We start from the raw sequence: 16,922 nt of genomic DNA, 5'->3' as shown, positions 1-16,922 counted from the left end.
TTTTCCACCAACTCTGGCATTCCCGGACAGGCGGGGGAAAAACGGAATTAAAGGCGGGGGAAAACCGGTGTGCAAAATCTCACTAATGGCAATAAAATATTTTAAATCGAGCAAAACCCAGCGTAATCGATCGCCGTGGGATGATTTCGAGAGAGAGAAAACAAATCTCCCCGAGGTAAATGGTTTGCAAATCAACAAAAAGGCTTCACAAAAGGCCGTGCATCATCGTATGCCAAACGAGATTGCGATTGTATTGAGTAATGGCGGCTACCGATCATCGTCCGTATTGTATGCTGAAAAGCAACGTATAATGAGACGATTACGAGAGACAGTTGGGAATGAAGATGATGGTGATAATTAAACGGGTGGGTAATATTTAGCGCGTATGATATTCGAGGAATTTGCGAATTTACAGTGGTGTTGGGAGACGCACTTTTGGGAGCACGATAAGGAGAATTAAATGCTGATCACACGATCACGACTGATAAAAACTGCGTCTGCCGGCAGAAGATCTATGGTACTGTTCTATTGCATGTCATTTTATCTACGCTTAGAAAACTCAAACGATATTGGCCGATATTAATAGATCACTCTGCAGATTTGTTCTTCCACACGCACTGTCACTGAGTAAATCCGAATGCAGAACTTTTCATCTGCATCTGCACAAACGACGCACACAATCTTTTACCTACAAAGGACTATTGATTGCGCAAGTATCACTACACTCTTGTATCACATCCACGTAGCCTCTCTACTATAATTACATTAATTTATCTCACACACGCACTGCTATCACACGCCGGGAGCACTGAACACCTGACAGCCAAGGATGATCGAATCGTTTCCCGGCACACACATTCAAACGAACGCGCACAGCTAAACACGCACACACTGTTACGCACCTCGAAGCCTTTTCGCTGTGCGCTCTTCTCCGTTGGGCTCTGCGGCTCTGTTCCGGTGCGGCCAGCAGTCGTACGGCGAATGGCGCCAGGCCGATGGTTGCGATCGCTCGGCACCTGCACTTTTTCACTACCACCTGTGCGCTTCGTGTAACCTTCTTCATTGCTTACGCAGTTCTGTCGTCGCATGGCATACCGTTGCCTAGCAACGTTTGTTGTTTCCAATTTGGTGACTGTGGCGTTGTGTGCGTGATCTTCTTTGTCTGCCTGGCGAATGTAGCGGTGCGGGAAAACAATGTTGTGCATTGAACGAATAGAAGTTACATTGCAGCTCTGAGCTTTATTTTACTAGTTTATTAAAACTTGTGACTATTTTAGTCTACTGGACAAGGGGCAGTTGTTAACATACATTTTGAAAAATAAATAATTAGCACAAGGAAGTATTTCAATAGTGCAGTAGATTTCTATTGTTTAAAGATTATTTTAAATTTAGGACACTGGTAGATTTGTGATAAATTTATTGGAAATTCCTCCAACAATCGAATTTTTAGACATTCTGATTGTTTATTTCTCATATTACAAGTATCACTTTTACTTTTCACATGGCAAGAACCAGCGCACGGACACAACACTATCAAATTTCCATCGCTTTTCTCACGATGTTCGATGCGCACTCTTTCCTTCAGAAGGGTAATTTAACCGTAGTCAACCAAATTTACACACGTAAGTTGGCAACCGGCATTCCCGGGTATTCCATACGTTTTGACGTATACAATTAACGGTTTTCGTAGCTAAACAATGCTTTCTATCTGTTTATATTCTTGCAAATCTTTGTAAATCGGAATGTTAAATGAATATAGAACTATAATGCAAAATTATGTACCTTTTTAATATAACACATATCATAATATAAAAAAGAAACAAGTAATAACATTTGAAACAAGTAATCATTCGTAGTATACATTTAAATCAATTAAAAAAAATCGGAAATAAAAAGTTGAGAGACTGCTGAAAATTTCAGGTCAATACAAGCATTGAATCAAAAGTAATTGCAGTTTAAAGTTAAAAAAAAATATCCGGGTATCCGGTTGCCTACTTGAAGGTTAATGCTTTCACGAATCTGAACATCTTGGCACTCGAGTGTTTTTTACCAGCCGAAACATATAGAGTAATTGATTAAGTCGAGTGGTCGATATCTAATGAAAAACATTGGGGGCCCTTTTGTTCAATGAAGAAGAAACATTTTGAGTCGATGTAGAACGATCTAATAAAATCTAAGTTTTGAGTTTTAAGTTTTGAGTTCAAAATCAATCAGGCTTAATGTACATGCTGGACGAGAACCTTTCACCTGGAAGTTATTACACATTTCGACTACAGGACAAGATCTACAAAGAGGTAGAATGCATTGTACAATGGTTATTCTATTGGCTCGACCTCAATCAAAACTATTATTGTACAATGAGTAAGTTGTCACTAGAAAACATCCATATGAATGGCAAAGTTACATGCTATCCATTCGTTATAAACACATTAAGACATATTTTCCCAAAATATTTACTCTCAATGAATGTTTTCTTTCCATCTTTACAATTTCTAATGCATATTCGGTTCTAAGAACAATGCACATCACAAAGCTTATTTGTTGTGAACAAGATCTACCGATTGTGTGTTTAAATGCAGTTCTTGCCATTGCATGTCGAGAGACTTCAAGATGTTTAGCGGTACATGTGAAGCGCTATTCCGTTAGTGTGATACGTGATATGCCCCAGTTTTTGATGCACCATGCAGTTTAGTGCAGCGAGGAGATGATAGAATAACATGATTTAATTAACGAGAACAATGTGTTCTTCTGCACGGAAGTCACACGAATGAAATGTGGGCCAAGAATGTTCTTGCACGGGGTTTGCACGGCGTAATGCAAATGAGAACTGTTTATGCGGTTCCTCATTCCGTGTTTGATTCCATGAGTTGTATATTGATAAGAATATGATCGTTTGGATCGTACACAAAATGATCGTTTGATTTCGTTTCACGAATGTCGGAAGAAGATCAAATCGTGTTTTGGATGCAGTCATTCGCAGTTGTTTGTTTGAAACCCCATAACTATTCAGTTTTAACACATACAAAATTTCCCAAATAGCATAAACATATTATTTCCTCAGTGAAAAATCACAGTGGGCATGTTGGGAAACATTTTATGCCAAAACTTGCACCCATTTTCGATGTTCGAATTTCGAACATGACACAAGCAAACACAAACAAACAGACGTCAAGAGCTGTATTGCAGGGAAAGTCGCGATATTAAAACACATTAAATTGCGGGATTATTGTACACATTTCAGTTTAATTTACGCATTTTTACAATGAGCACAAGCGGCAGACATTCGGTAGGTAGTTGATTTTTCTTGTCTTTCCAAAGAACAACCACAATATTTGCTTTGTTTACATGCTCTACCCTTCTAGCAAATGCCGAACGATGTACCAGAAGCACAAATGGAAGCAGCATCCGTACCATTAGGCGGTGCGATTGGCCGTGACGATATTTGGGACGACAGTATTATTATCAAAAAGTATGATGCATCGCTGGCACTGGTTAAAGCAGAGGTAGCAAAACGGTTGGCCATGAACACAAACCGAAACGCTCTGGCCGAAGCAGCTGGTTGCAGTGGCATTAAGAATCGCAAACAGCAAAAGAAAGACAGCGATTCTACCGGTGGTGAGGCAACCGTCGGAACGCCGGAACACGAAGAAAAGGGCACGATGGAAATATCGGAACATGATCAGCCCATGTTGAATGGGCCACGTACAGACACGTTCGAGATTGGCGATTACGTGCGTGCCACCTACGATGACGGAGTGGATTATGAAGCCAAAATCATCGGGTTTGGAAACCAGGGAGATTGTTTAATTCGCTACGTGGGATATAACAACGAGCAGACGGTGCTGCTGGAAGAACTGTTACCATCCTGGGGAAGAAAGGCTCGCAGACAGCAGCGTGTTGAGGCGGCCGAGGCGGAAGCAGCTGCCGCAGATTCTCAGATGGACATAAGCGATGACGAGCGTTTCACAAAGCAGGCGAGCAAGATAAAGATTAACTTCGGACCGAACTTTGGTCGCACAAGCGTAGGACCAACGACCACCGGAAGGAGTGGGCGATCGGGAATGTTGGGTCCGAGTATGTCCACCGCGTATATGGTTCCTCCGCCACCACCGATGCCACCGATGCTGGAAGATGCGGACGATGTGGAGTCGGAGAATCTTTCCGCGATGCTAATGTCTTGGTACATGAGCGGCTATTACACGGGACTTTATCATGGGCAGCGGATGTCTCAGCAGCAGCAACAACAGCATACACAGCAGAAGCGAGCAAGACAGTCGTAATGGCCGTGATCGTGTGGTGTTCTCTGTTGTGTTTTAGCAGTGCCGAGTTGTAGGAAACTATTACAATGTTCCGAGTTCCCAAGCGAACGAGATTCCTTATGCCCTTTTGTCAAGTGATAACCTTTGTTGAAGCTGCAACATCGTATATTTGGTGGTACTTCACGTGAAAATGACGTTAAATAATTAAATGACCCAGTCGGGACAGTGTTCTATACTGCTCCGGTACTACTTAATTGCTCTTGCTTCACATACGGGAGGTAAATATGCTCCCACCCATCACCCAGCTTCAGTTTCACATGAATTCGTGTTGAGTTATTGCTTTAAGTGAATGAATTATAAAAGAAACCCCCATAGTGTGGAGAGATGAATAAAAATATAATACGTTTGCTATGTTGCTCTGCCAATTGGCGTAAAGAATATGCGTTTTGCTCTCGGTCAATCGACCAACTGTGTTCCGTAACGTTGATTCCAGTCACGATGCTTCTGTGCCAGCTCCACACATCCGGGACGCAGCTGTTCGAAAGCTTTGCGTAACATCGGAAACTGAAGCTCGTCGGGTTCAGCACGGCCCGAAATCGTCCGCCGATCGGTGATCTTATTCCTCAGCAGCATCATCGATGCTTCCTTACAGGCAAGTCGTACCTCATCTCCCGTCCAGCCCTCGGACAGAGTGACGATTTGCTGAATCTCCTGCTCCGGCCATGCGGTCACCGTGGGCAGCAGATGTTCGATCAATTCCTTCCGCCCATCGGGTGTTGGTAAATCGACAAGAATTTTGCGCTCAAAACGACGCAAAAATGCAGGATCGAGTTCCCAGGGTAGATTGGTACTCGCCAACAGGAATACCCGATCCCGACCATCTGCCGGTGTCGGCTCGTTGGCTGCTGCACTTTCCAACCCATCGATAAGCGAAAGGAACTCGTTTTTGAAACGCTTTGATGCCTCGTGCTCGCGGATTGTATCACGCCGCGATGCCAAACTGTCGAACTCATCGACAAAGATGATGGAAGGTGCATAAAACTTGGCCACTTCGTATAGGATCCGGATTAGCTTTTCCGATTCGCCGCGCCACTTAGATATCAACGTGCTGGCCGTGGTGCTGAAGAAGGTCACCGATTCCCGCGTCTCGGAGCACAGGGTGCGTGCCAGCAGGGTTTTGCCCGTTCCCGGTGCACCGTGCAACAGCACGCAGCGCCAGGGTTGAGCCAACCCCACGAACAGTTCCGGATGTTCGAGTGGAGCGATGACACTCTCCTTCAGCACTTTGATCGGACCCTCGAGCCCTTTAATGTTCGACCAGCGTTGGCGTAGGTCCTTGCGGATTAAATCCCTGCAGACCTCCTCCGCAAGATCCTTCCATTCGCTGGTGAAATGGTCCTGCAGGCGTACCAACAGCTTCGGATTCGCATACGGTACGACCGGACTAGGACCCTCGCTGTGATCGGTTGGATTGCCCGGCAAATTAGCGGGTGTTATGCGCAATGCCTGCAGCTCATCACCGGCACCGGCGAGCGTATCTGGCTTCAGTGCCGGTGGAGGTGGTTTACGTCGCGCTCCGGACAGCTTCCGGTGTACCGTTGGCATTGGTCCGACAGATTCGGTGCGCTTCACGATGCGTGGCTGCTTGCCGAACTTGAGCAGAAAGTAGCTGCAGAAGTCTTGGTACATCGTGTCAAGATCGATATTGTCGCAAACTTCGTATTCGCTTGTTAAATGCGTCTCGTCGATCAAAGCCTGGCGCGTCTGGTGAAGACCCATCGATGATAAGTAGTTCGCCACCAGGTAGAGTATGTTCCGGCGACGTTCGTAGATGCTCCGACGGTCTTGCTGCAAAGCAGAGGCGAATCAATTCGTTTGAGCTGGAATCTGAAGTCCTTCGCTTAGAATACAATTACCTCAAAGGACATGATTTCTTCGCTCACTAATGAAACACTTACAGCCACATAGAAGTACTTAAACTTAATTTTGAACACACAACTGCATGAAAAAATGCCAACTCAAGCAACGCAGATCCTTGAATGGTTCAAAATATTCCAGCAGCTACTTTGTTTGCTGCTCATAGCAACGGAAATTACAAACTCGGTATCGGGGTAACGAATTTCTCACGTGCGTATCGATACCTTCGGTGCGTTTGTTTTAGGGATAGGGTGAAAGGCATTTAATGATTTACGATGCATGTTTAAACGCCGTTAGCTATTGGCATTAAATGTTCAATCGATTTTCGACAATAACAATATGAAAATACGGGTCTCTAAAGGAGCAAGCTGTTGCAGTGGAGTGTTACTTAAAGACTCGCTTAGAATTGGTCGTAGCTCGTAATTTCCATGGATAATTTCCTCAGTTAGTGTGCAACATGAACAACCCAGTGGTGTATTGGTAACGGCGTCGGTCGTCACACGACAGAACCGGTCTATAATCCCATCCAGATCAATCCCCTGTACACAGGACTAACTATCCGGCATTGGGTAATTAAAGTAAAAAAAAGCCAGAAATAGCAGCCCTAGACTAGACCGCTTGAGGTTGTTGTGCCGATGAAGAAGATGTTGTTGTGCCCAATATATTCCACACCTTTGCGAACGTTGACACTTGGATATGTTCTTTTGCCTGATAACCGTGAGAAACACTTGTTTCCTGCTTATAATCGGCATGGCCAACATCGGGTCTGCCTGAGATAAGTGCTCAATTTCTCTTCCTAATAATCGCTATCAATGCCGGTCGCGGTGAACCTGTTAGTAGTAAATAATCAGGAACGTAATCAGAGAATGTTTATGGTCGAAACGAACGGTCGAAGGATTCACTCGCACGAACCAGCTATTGGATGCTCATCAATTGATAATGCCACACGGCCACTAGACAACGCTCAAGATAGGAAGATTTTACGGCTCATATTCGGCCACATCGTAAAGCCTGTTGCGTCTCATATCTGGTGAAACATTTTCCTATAAAAGCACACTGTTTAACCTGCCAACCGAAGCATATCGTTCGCTTTGTGGACGGGGTGAGAATTAAAATGAAGTTACTAGTGTTCCTGCTGCTGGCCACATGTGGTATCGTCCTGACGGCGCAACTCTCCAGTACAGACGGCATTCTAGCGCCATCTTTCCTGAGCAAATACCGCAGCACTGTGCCCAAATCGAAAGGAACGTCGCGAAACGCGAATATTACGGAGCAGTTTTTCACCACCGAAGTCGATCACTTCAATAATCAGGATGGCGCTACGTGGAGCAACCGCTATCTAGCCTCAATGGATCATTTGGTAGAAGGTGGACCATTGTTGATCTTTCTCACCGGAGATATTCCACTCGATTCGTCGCTGATCGATGAAAGTACGCTGATCAACGAAATGGCTCGTGATCTTGGTGGAGCTGTATTTGCACTTGAAACGCGATTCTACGGTCGAAGTCAACCGGTAGGGTGAGTAACGTTAGATTATCCATGGTACGTAAACGATACAGTAATGTTGATGCTCCGTCTCCTGCAGAGATCTTACTGTGGAGAGTTTGCGATTGCTAAACACCGAACAGATTCTGGCTGATGTGGCCGACTTTGTGCAGCATCTACGACGTACCGTAGTTGGTAATCCGTACGCACATCCTCTCGTAGCCGGTACGGGACTCGGTGGAGGATTAGCCACGTGGTTCCGCATGCGGTATCCGCACCTAGCAGATGCCGCATGGTCCTCAAGCGGATATTTAAGTGCGCTGTACGATTTCCAAGACTTCTCCTCCGGTTGGGCTGAAACTGCAATTGATGTGGGTAGCCAGGAGTGCTACAACCGTATCTTCATTGCATTCCACGTGGCACAGAATCTGCTTGACGCCGGGATCGGGGAGGTGCTGTACAATAAGTTAAATCTATGCAGTCCGGTTGATGCGGACGATCGCATGGAGGTGGCATACTTCTTCAGCGTACTGATGACGTCCATCGAGCTGTACACGCTACGAAACGGGGAGTATGTAGCACACGAGTACTATTATAGTTGAACCGTTTTTTCAATGTGCAATTTCCATTCCAGTGTTGCGGAGTTTAGGGCAGTGTGTGATGATATTACGGGCGGCAGTTTTGCGACATCCCTGGACGCATTTGCTACCTGGTTCAATACACGCTTTGTAGAATATGACGGGTGCATTATTGTCAGCTTCGACCAGTTTGTTGAATCGCTTCAGGAAACATCAGCATCGGCCGAGATCAGTATGGCTGGGGAGCGTCAGTTCCTGTACCAGCAGTGTACCGAGTATGGGTGGTTCTTCACGACTGATTCCGATCTGCAACCGTTCGGTGAGCGAGTCCAGATGGAGCTGTACTATGAGATGTGCCGCCGTGTGTTTGGCGAGTGGATAACACCCGAACTTATGTTCCGGTCGACCGAACGAACGAACGAACGGTTTGGTGGAAGCACACCGAACGTCATGCAGGTTCACTTTACGAACGGTGCGTTCGATCCGTGGCGGTATACGAGCATCGTATCCGACCTGAATGCGTACGCACTGGCTGACGTTATTCCTGGCGAGCTAGCCGGATCAGATCTGGGTGCCATTTCGGAGGAAAATGATTCTGAACAATTGATCGCAGTAAAACGCCGTCTAAAGGAATTGTTCGAAAGCTATCTGTTTCCATTCAATCCTCGATAAGCATACACATCGTACAGCAGCTTCGCGTAAGACAATTTGATATTTCTAGTAACATAATAAAGCCACCATAGAAACTATGTACAGAAATCATGTTGAATTTTTATTTTATCTAGCCATACTCAACACACCCGCCCAGTCTTACACGTGAATCGGTTCGAAGTCCTCGAAGATCCATGTGTCGATCAGTGTTCTCGTGCGCTCCTTGGCGGCAATCAACTCTGCCGAATCGTTCTCGTAGTCAATCGAGTCCAGATCGGGCGCCTCGAACGTATGCGGAATGAGAGTGGCCGGGGCTTTTGGGTTGAGATCTTCTAACGGGCTTCCGACGCGGTACGGATCGATACCACCGTTGGTGAAGTGTGCCCGCTCGATCGTCGGCTGGAGTCCACCGAACCGAGTGTTGGTTGAACGAATCTGCTTGAAGATTACGTCCTCGGTAAGCCATTCGCCAAATGCGCGCTGACACACCTGTACGAAAAAGTCCGGTCCGATCATGTTACCGAACGGTTGATCCTCCGCTTCGGAGGTCGTCGGGAAGAAGCCTTCCTCCGTGCACTGGAGATAGAGACGCTGCCGATGGCCTGCCTGCAGGCTCTCGGTGTTAAAGTCTGTCTCGACGTAGCGCGCCATGTAGCTGTCGAAGTTCATGTGCACACACTGTTCGTACTGATGTTCACGGGCAAACCAGTCGATCAGCGCGTCCAGGCTACTGTTACGCTGCTGGTCCATATCTTCGCACATTTCGCGGATCGAGTTGGTGTTGCGCAGATGAAGCATTTCGAACTCGATGTCGTCCCGCAGCCCAAGCAGGAAGGCACGCACCTCCAGATCGTTGTCCGTGTCGAGCGGTTCGCACAGATGGAACTCGGTCGATAGCAGGTCGGCCAAACCGAGCTGTGCCATGTTCTGGGCCACCCGGAACCCGCTCCAGATGGTGCTGTAGCACGAGTCGCTTCCATACTGCCGGATGCTTTCTCCGAGCGCTACGTTGTAGTCGGCGAACGCAAAGTCTGCTTCGATCGCACCACTCGATATCCAGACTCCGTTTACCAGGTGGGGATACTTCTGGCGGAACCAAGTAGCCAGTGCGCCACCGTACGCGGTGCCCATAAGGATCACTTTAGCGTTCGGGTTACTCACATAAGTTTGTCTCAGATAGGTAATCCATTCGGCTAAATCAGCCAGCGCCTGGTCGGCGTTTAGGAAGTCCAGATTCTCCGTTTCCGCATTCCTAAGTGCAATAGAAAGGGTCAATTAAATTGCAGCTCACAGTGATGAAGGCAGCACTGCGCCATAACTGCATACTTACTCTACCGGTAAACTGTGTCCAAAGTACCGCAGCTCGTTCGCAAACAGATAGGCACCCTCCAGATACGCTGTATCGTAAAACAGTCCCTCGGTGATCCATCGTGTCTGAATGGTACCAGCGGCACCGACCACGACAAAGATTGGACCACGGGCGTACGCGTGCTCATCGTTGATGTAGTACCGCATAGCAAACTTATCCTGATTGCGCGAATTGAAGTGATCGACACGAGTTTCGAACCATGCCTCACGCAACATACCATACGCCACGTCACCGCACATCACAACGATGGCTACGGCCACCAGGAAAGGAAGGAATCCTTTCATCGCAAACAGAATGCATACGTCACTTTATCACGAAAATGTACACTACACGGCTTGTCGTCTATGCTGTAGACCACCCTGGACTACACGATCGGCACACGGTGTCCAGGGGGTAGCTTTTATACCAAATTGACTTTAACCCGAAGATTATCGTTCGTTCTGTATCGCGCGATAATCCTAGACGCGTATCGCAAATTGCAACCCATTGTGGAGGCTTTTTGGCTTTTTTTGGGGGAAGTTTCGTGGCGTACCACGCCAGATGCATTTAATAATGGCCAAATATTCGATCTGGTCCATCGTTAGGTTTATATTAGGGACGCAACATCTAGTAGTGTTCGTGAAGGTTCCGACAGATAATTCACATTTGCCCATTACTTCCGTCAGGGGTTAGCGTATCGTTTGGAGTTGTGGCACGATAACTGGTATTATCACATTTTTGCCTAATACGATTGATTGCGATTTATCAGTGGATTATACTGAATTTACGATTGCTATACCGACGAGATATTGACAATCACCATAATGTATGGTCGGATTTGTTTGATAAGGACGGGAAACATAGCTAGTCCATGAATTGAACGTAGTTATCAGGTACCGTTAGGAACTTTTTGTACAGAAACGTAACTTATATCGATAAAGAGTAAAAGGAACAATAGAAGAACTCCATTGATTTCGTTAATTATTAATTTACTAAAACTTACTTACCATTGTTTTGTTTATGTTTTGATCTCCAAACTTGACTGTCAAAATGAACACCACTTGCTTTCATCCTCTTGATGATGCTATCAAGACTATTCCACGTATAAAAACAACACTTTCGCTGCATTCTGATGAATTCCACTGGGATTGCAAACACTACAACGATTTCTTTTGGCACGCATCACAATAAACATCACACAATGCAGTCAGTATCAATCCACACAACCGCTGCTAACGAAGAGCGAGACAGAACTGCACGCTCACAAGTTGTAGACAGATGTTTTCTGTTGCTTTCCATTCGAGCGCAGCATTGCATACCTTTAGGCGGTTTAAAATTGACAGCAGTTCACCCAATATTTGCATCATCGTTTAATCGAATCAGTAAAGCAATTAAAGCGTAGAAATCGGACATTTATCGGACAGCGTATCTAAAAACGTATCAGTTTTTATCTGTGACTTCGTTAAAAAAACGCCTTCTGATCAATGAACATGCCTGTTGCAGTTGTATTAATATTATGAAATTCAAAACACTCTTGAGGAACGTCACTACCCTCGGTTGTGGCGCTAAATTGCAGCAAGACCATCAATTCATACCGGAACTGAGGAAAAAAATCATATAAACCATCAAATTATGGTATCAACCGTCTATGTCGGACATTTGATCAGTTCAGAACGATAGCGATATCTACATTATGACCAGCAATCCAGGTGGACAATCCTATCTTCAAAACAACAAAAGGAAAAGACCGCACTGGACACACTTTATAAACCACCGTACACACGCCATCGAGCCGATTAAGTTTCAAAATGCTGCTCCCAAAAGTGATACCGTTTGCTGTGGTGCTGGCGTTTGTGACGCTGGCGGAAGGCACTGCGTCCAAAAACACACGCCTTCTTGGTGAGCTACAGCGACATCTTGTGCAGCCAGCCATACCGCTCGAATTTGTGCCACGCAACGAAAACATTGTGGGCGATCGGTTCCGTACAAAGGTGGATCACTTCAATCCACAAAACAGGGACACGTTTGAGTTTAGCTACTTTTCGAACGATGAGTTCTACCGGCCAGGTGGACCGATTTTCATCTTCGTCGGTGGAAACTTCGCACTGACGACGTACTACATCGAGCACGGGTTGCTGTATGACACGGCAGCTCGCGATGGGGCGTGGTTGTTCACGAACGAGCATCGATACTATGGAACCAGCACTCCGGTGCCGTAAGTATCCGCGTTATCTACTGTTGCTATTCGGGTGACAGCATCAAGTGACTCTTCTCTAGGGACTATTCGACGGAGAACTTACGCTTTCTGAAGTCGGAACAAGCTCTGATGGATCTGATCGAGTGGATTGATCACCTGCGCAACAACGTGGTGCAGGATCCGAACGCCAAAATCATCCTGATGGGTACTGGATATGCGGGAGCCCTCGCAACCTGGGCCCGACAGCGCTTCCCGAACATCATCAACGGTGCGTGGGGTGCGGGAGCCACGGTTCTGGCGAGTTTCGACTTCCAGGAGCATGCGGGTGACATTGGTGAAATCATTCGTCGCTTCGGTGGAGACGAGTGTTACAGCCTGATTTGGGTCGCGTTCCGCACCGCCCAATATCTGATCGACGCTGGGCGGGAAGAAACGGTGACGAACCTGCTCAACACCTGCGAACCCATCGAACAGGGTAGCCTGCTGGACATGGAGACGCTCTTCTTCCATCTGAAGCTGGCCATCCAGGAAGCGATGCTCAACGTGCAGACCACCGAAAAGATCCGCGATGTGTGCGAAAGCATGGTTAACAGTACGGAGGAAACTGCACTGGAAGATCTTGCTACCTGGCTGAACGAATATTACGCCAATCTGGCCTGCAATCCGTTCGACTTCGATTCGAACATGGAAGCGGGCCAAGTGTTGCAACCGGGTGCTGTGGAAAATTCCATCCTTGGGCTGCGTCAGACACAGTACCAGGCATGCACCGAGTTCGGTTGGTTCCGGACGACGGATCTGGACGAGCAGCCGTTCGGGGATCGAGTATCGATGCATTTCTTCCTGGAGGCGTGTCGGGCACTGTTTGGCCAATGGGTGTCGGATGCCGTCATTTACGAGGGTGTGCGCTTGACGAACCTTCACTACGGCGGACAGGATCCACGATCGACAAACGTACTGTTTACGAACGGAGAGCTCGATCCGAATCGTCTGGTATCGATCACGAGCTACATCAATCCGCTGAGCTACGCGTACGTCGTGCCGGGTGAATTCCTGTACTCGGAAATCTACTCCATCAGTGAGGAGGATTCGACCGAACTGACGACCATTAAGACTAGCATCCAGGCCTACATTAGCTCATGGCAGGGAGAAGGTTTGATGCCAGTGTAAATGAGAGTGGAAGTAAAAACCGGACTTTACGAATTTTTATTCCTTTGCAAATAAAACCAACCCGAGACCTTTTCGTGGATAGTGCGATATTGTTACAACTCTAATCAGGCTTAGGCAATTTAGTCTATAATGAGAAAGTTTCATAGTATGACATTTTTATGTCATAATTATTTGACTTTAAACCGTAAAACGTCTCACATATCTTGTGGATTTATCTTCAAATGGGGAGATTGAATGGGGACGTGATCATCACTGGTGAAGAAGGTGAACTAAAGGTGATACTTCGATAGCGATCTGTACTAGCCACAGAGAGCTGACAGTGTATCTGAATGATGTAATCAGGATTTCACTTCAGAAACCTCTAGAACATCGAGTTCAATAAAGAGAGGAAACTCCTGATATAGAAGTTGCAAATACTTTCAAACAGCAATACAGGTACCACTTCTACTTCATGCAGACATTGCCCTCATCCATCAGCCTTATCAAATACTAACCCATCGCTTCCTTATTTATACCTTTGGCCAGTGTAGCGTGAAGATCTCAAGGCCGTTTCCTCCCACTATTCAGCTACAAAGCGAAGGCAACATATTTTTTGTTCTAAATATTGCTCATATTCTGGACATCTACAGTGTTACCCTCTGTTATTACAAGCACATTCGTCTCATTTAAAGCAACTCTTCTGTGCTACATGGGTTGTTGTGGTGTGTTACCCTTACATTGAAGCTGTACGTTAGACAAAATATGCAAAACACATCAAACTCTTGTATATGCTCGAGCTCACACTTACTAATCTTCCTCCTTGAACAGTTGGAAACCGTCACGCATCTACACGCGCTGTTATCAGTCAGTGCTGAACACGCCAACGACGCAGTTGTTCTTGATCGTAGCATCGGTCGCGGTTCGCTTTCTAGTGTTGCCCCTGATATTAGTTCTACCAGCAAATTCCAACATCAGAATGCGAAGGTAAGGCAGGAGGCCAGATATTTTTAATTTAATTTCTATTATGACGGCATTGCCGTATTTTCAAGACCGCTTGTGATGAGTGTAAATAACAAAACGGAACAAGGCATTTCCTCCTTGCAATTTGCCTTATCCCGGGCATGCTCGGTTCAGGAGGCCAGATATATTGGCTGAAAAAAAAATCGACGAGGATGACATTAACGATGTGTTATTATCACCATCATCATCCCTACAGATACGTCCCAGTGTTGGCACTGATAACGCTCTGGTCGGTGGTGGTTTCCGCTTACGTCTATCAGTGTGAGCCGGGTACCGATCCAACGGTTTGCCGCATCTGGAACATGCAATACGATGAGGAGGTAGCAGCCAAACATCCCGACAGAGTCCCGATTGCCAATTTGTCGTCCACCGTACGCACCGTACACTTACTGTATTTTCGGTACTACTTTAAACGCTACAACCAATTGAAGCATTACGATTCGACGCTACACGGCACTGTGCTGCGCAATCCGCTCAATGTACAGATTCACGAAACTCGGCTGGAACGCCTGTTTATGCCAACCAATCTGCAAATGGGTATTTTTACGGACAACATCATTACGGTGGTCGTTACCGATCCGACCCAAACGTACGATGTGCGCTATTTAGACCTGGCGGACAACCGCCTCTCCAATGTGGCGAATCTTTCCGCGCTGACGCGATTAGAAACACTCAATCTCGAAGCTAATCGGCTGAGAACGCTCGAGCCGGATATGTTCAAACGCATGGACAACTTGACGCATCTCTACCTGGGCGATAATCACTTCTCCTCCATTGATTTTAAAACGCTTCCCAAAGGTTTGCAGGTGCTGTGGGTGACGCGCAACAGCCTTAACAAGCTGAACCTGGCCGGTTTCATACTTGCCGAAATGAAAGAACTCGATCTGGAGTCAAACATGTTGACAACACTAGATCTAGCGGCACTCTTTACGGCCTTCCCCGCACTGGAGACACTGCCGATCGCTTACAACATGATCGGGAAGAGCGAAGGGAAACGGATCCTCACCGAACTCAAGCGGCGCAATGTGACCTACTTCATCGGCATGAAACGCGATGATTTGGATTGTGATTACGACGAGATTCGCGTGGACGATATATGCTTTAACGAAGCGTCCATCAGTGATAACTCAATATGGAAGGGAATTGTCCTTTTAGTGGTAGCCGTAATAGTGGTGGGTGTATTTTTTCTTAGTGTACGCTGGATTTGGTACCAAATGCGCTATTGAAAGCCTTGTGCCAGTGTGCTTAGTGATTAGTTGTAATAGTGTAAGCAGTTGTGTAGAAAGTGTACCAATAAAGTATGCCATGTAACTCGATGAAACTAAGCTTTGTGTAGATATTTTTTTTGCTCCAAAATAGGCCAACTAAGGCCCTTTTAGCAAGGTATTATTACTAGTGAACAATGACGATCAGCAGTAGTTCACCCATCGCTTGTCAATCAGTCCCAAAGTGCCAAGATACTGCTTGTTTAATGTTTATACATTCGTTCTTCTTTCTTTTCGTTGAAATCCAAACAGAATGATGCGAGCGTTATCAGCAATGCTAGCGAATCTTCTATGCCGCTAAATAACCACGCTTATGTTTCCGTAGTTCGACAGGGCATACTAGTGTACGATGTGTTGATCTTACAGGGGGTGATTTTGTTTCTGCGAAATGACTGACGAATGATGAATTTCTCTGAAAGTTATCATCAAGTTATCGGAGAAATTCATGTACCAAGTACGTTGTAACTCATGTTATCTGTGTTGTTTCTTAATAATTCGTATTAGTACAACCTTCGTAGGTCTTGGTCTATCCTACCCAACGACAGGCTATCTATAATTGGAATTGCATCCATAATCGAACAGTCATTTCTGTTGATTACTCGAAGACTACTTTATTATTTTTCCGGGTCTTAAATGTTTGAAAAATAATTGAAATTATGTTCCTATTCTGGATGCTAATCCAATCTGCGGAAAAGATTCGTCCTTCATTTTTTTTTTAAAGAGTTTTAAAAGGGAAATGATTAGATAACGATCGTTATTGGCTTTTGATCCTTATACAGAGTTGGAACTGGGTGAATTGAAGTGGACAGGGTGTCCATTACAGTGAGGCGGTGTTTGGCAGAAATGGCATTAATCTCTTTTGATAGGAGGCGTCCCGAAATTAAGAATCATTTAATGTTGGTCGGTACCACCAGTGGACTTGGACTAGTTTGCCTATTCATAAACCTAGAGAGGGCCATCCGCAACTCGTAGGTGGAAACTTCGAGGACCAACTGCTATAAATCAATCCAAATCCTCACATACTTTGATGACATAGTTATAATTGGTTTACAGCTC

General features: G+C 45.9%; 6 protein-coding genes across 6 annotated transcripts; 4 read left to right on the top strand and 2 right to left on the bottom strand.

Moving 5' to 3' along the window:
- The first annotated feature begins 3,155 nt into the window (after positions 1-3,155).
- LOC128297543 (survival motor neuron protein) lies at positions 3,156-4,670 on the top strand. The gene is made up of 2 exons (XM_053033213.1): positions 3,156-3,286; positions 3,363-4,670. Exons 1-2 carry the CDS (start codon positions 3,263-3,265, stop codon positions 4,278-4,280), a joined length of 942 nt encoding a protein of 313 aa, XP_052889173.1. The 5' UTR covers positions 3,156-3,262; the 3' UTR covers positions 4,281-4,670.
- A 45-nt stretch (positions 4,671-4,715) lies between these two features.
- LOC128298334 (katanin p60 ATPase-containing subunit A-like 2) lies at positions 4,716-6,187 on the bottom strand. Its single transcript, XM_053034084.1, has 2 exons — positions 6,176-6,187; positions 4,716-6,107 (listed from the first exon to the last, which is right to left on the bottom strand). The coding sequence occupies exons 1-2, from the start codon at positions 6,185-6,187 to the stop codon at positions 4,716-4,718; spliced, it is 1,404 nt and encodes a 467-aa protein (XP_052890044.1).
- A 1,103-nt stretch (positions 6,188-7,290) lies between these two features.
- Positions 7,291-8,911, top strand: LOC128298333 (thymus-specific serine protease-like). Its single transcript, XM_053034082.1, has 3 exons — positions 7,291-7,694; positions 7,762-8,232; positions 8,296-8,911. The coding sequence occupies exons 1-3, from the start codon at positions 7,291-7,293 to the stop codon at positions 8,909-8,911; spliced, it is 1,491 nt and encodes a 496-aa protein (XP_052890042.1).
- A 138-nt stretch (positions 8,912-9,049) lies between these two features.
- LOC128298955 (thymus-specific serine protease-like) lies at positions 9,050-10,543 on the bottom strand. The gene is made up of 2 exons (XM_053034772.1): positions 10,221-10,543; positions 9,050-10,142 (listed from the first exon to the last, which is right to left on the bottom strand). The coding sequence occupies exons 1-2, from the start codon at positions 10,541-10,543 to the stop codon at positions 9,050-9,052; spliced, it is 1,416 nt and encodes a 471-aa protein (XP_052890732.1).
- Positions 10,544-12,046: 1,503 nt separating this feature from the next.
- On the top strand, positions 12,047-13,602 carry LOC128297914 (putative serine protease K12H4.7). The gene is made up of 2 exons (XM_053033629.1): positions 12,047-12,453; positions 12,516-13,602. Exons 1-2 carry the CDS (start codon positions 12,047-12,049, stop codon positions 13,600-13,602), a joined length of 1,494 nt encoding a protein of 497 aa, XP_052889589.1.
- Positions 13,603-14,765: 1,163 nt separating this feature from the next.
- On the top strand, positions 14,766-15,896 carry LOC128298950 (uncharacterized). The gene has a single exon (XM_053034765.1). It carries the CDS (start codon positions 14,766-14,768, stop codon positions 15,825-15,827), a length of 1,062 nt encoding a protein of 353 aa, XP_052890725.1. The 3' UTR covers positions 15,828-15,896.
- The last annotated feature ends 1,026 nt before the right edge of the window (positions 15,897-16,922 follow it).

Source organism: Anopheles moucheti, chromosome 2, assembly GCF_943734755.1.
Source record: "Anopheles moucheti chromosome 2, idAnoMoucSN_F20_07, whole genome shotgun sequence".
Lineage (NCBI taxonomy): Eukaryota > Metazoa > Arthropoda > Insecta > Diptera > Culicidae > Anopheles > Anopheles moucheti.
The sequence above is the reverse complement of the archived record's forward strand: the minus strand, read 5'-3'. Positions and strand labels throughout refer to the sequence as shown.

Excerpts from the sequence above, each read along its gene's own strand:
- LOC128297543 (XM_053033213.1), top strand. The coding sequence starts at position 3,263 with ATGAGCACAAGCGGCAGACATTCG. Across the intron at positions 3,287-3,362 it reads GCACAAGCGGCAGACATTCG|CAAATGCCGAACGATGTACC; the intron begins GTAGGTAGTTGA and ends CTACCCTTCTAG.
- LOC128298333 (XM_053034082.1), top strand. The coding sequence starts at position 7,291 with ATGAAGTTACTAGTGTTCCTGCTGCTGGCCACATGTGGTATCGTCCTG. Across the intron at positions 7,695-7,761 it reads GGTCGAAGTCAACCGGTAGG|AGATCTTACTGTGGAGAGTT; the intron begins GTGAGTAACGTT and ends CGTCTCCTGCAG. Across the intron at positions 8,233-8,295 it reads TACACGCTACGAAACGGGGA|TGTTGCGGAGTTTAGGGCAG; the intron begins GTATGTAGCACA and ends TTTCCATTCCAG.
- LOC128298955 (XM_053034772.1), bottom strand. The coding sequence starts at position 10,543 with ATGAAAGGATTCCTTCCTTTCCTGGTGGCCGTAGCCATCGTTGTGATG. Across the intron at positions 10,143-10,220 it reads GGACACAGTTTACCGGTAGA|GAATGCGGAAACGGAGAATC; the intron begins GTAAGTATGCAG and ends TATTGCACTTAG.
- LOC128297914 (XM_053033629.1), top strand. The coding sequence starts at position 12,047 with ATGCTGCTCCCAAAAGTGATACCGTTTGCTGTGGTGCTGGCGTTTGTG. Across the intron at positions 12,454-12,515 it reads GGAACCAGCACTCCGGTGCC|GGACTATTCGACGGAGAACT; the intron begins GTAAGTATCCGC and ends ACTCTTCTCTAG.
- LOC128298950 (XM_053034765.1), top strand. The coding sequence starts at position 14,766 with ATGTGTTATTATCACCATCATCATCCCTACAGATACGTCCCAGTGTTG.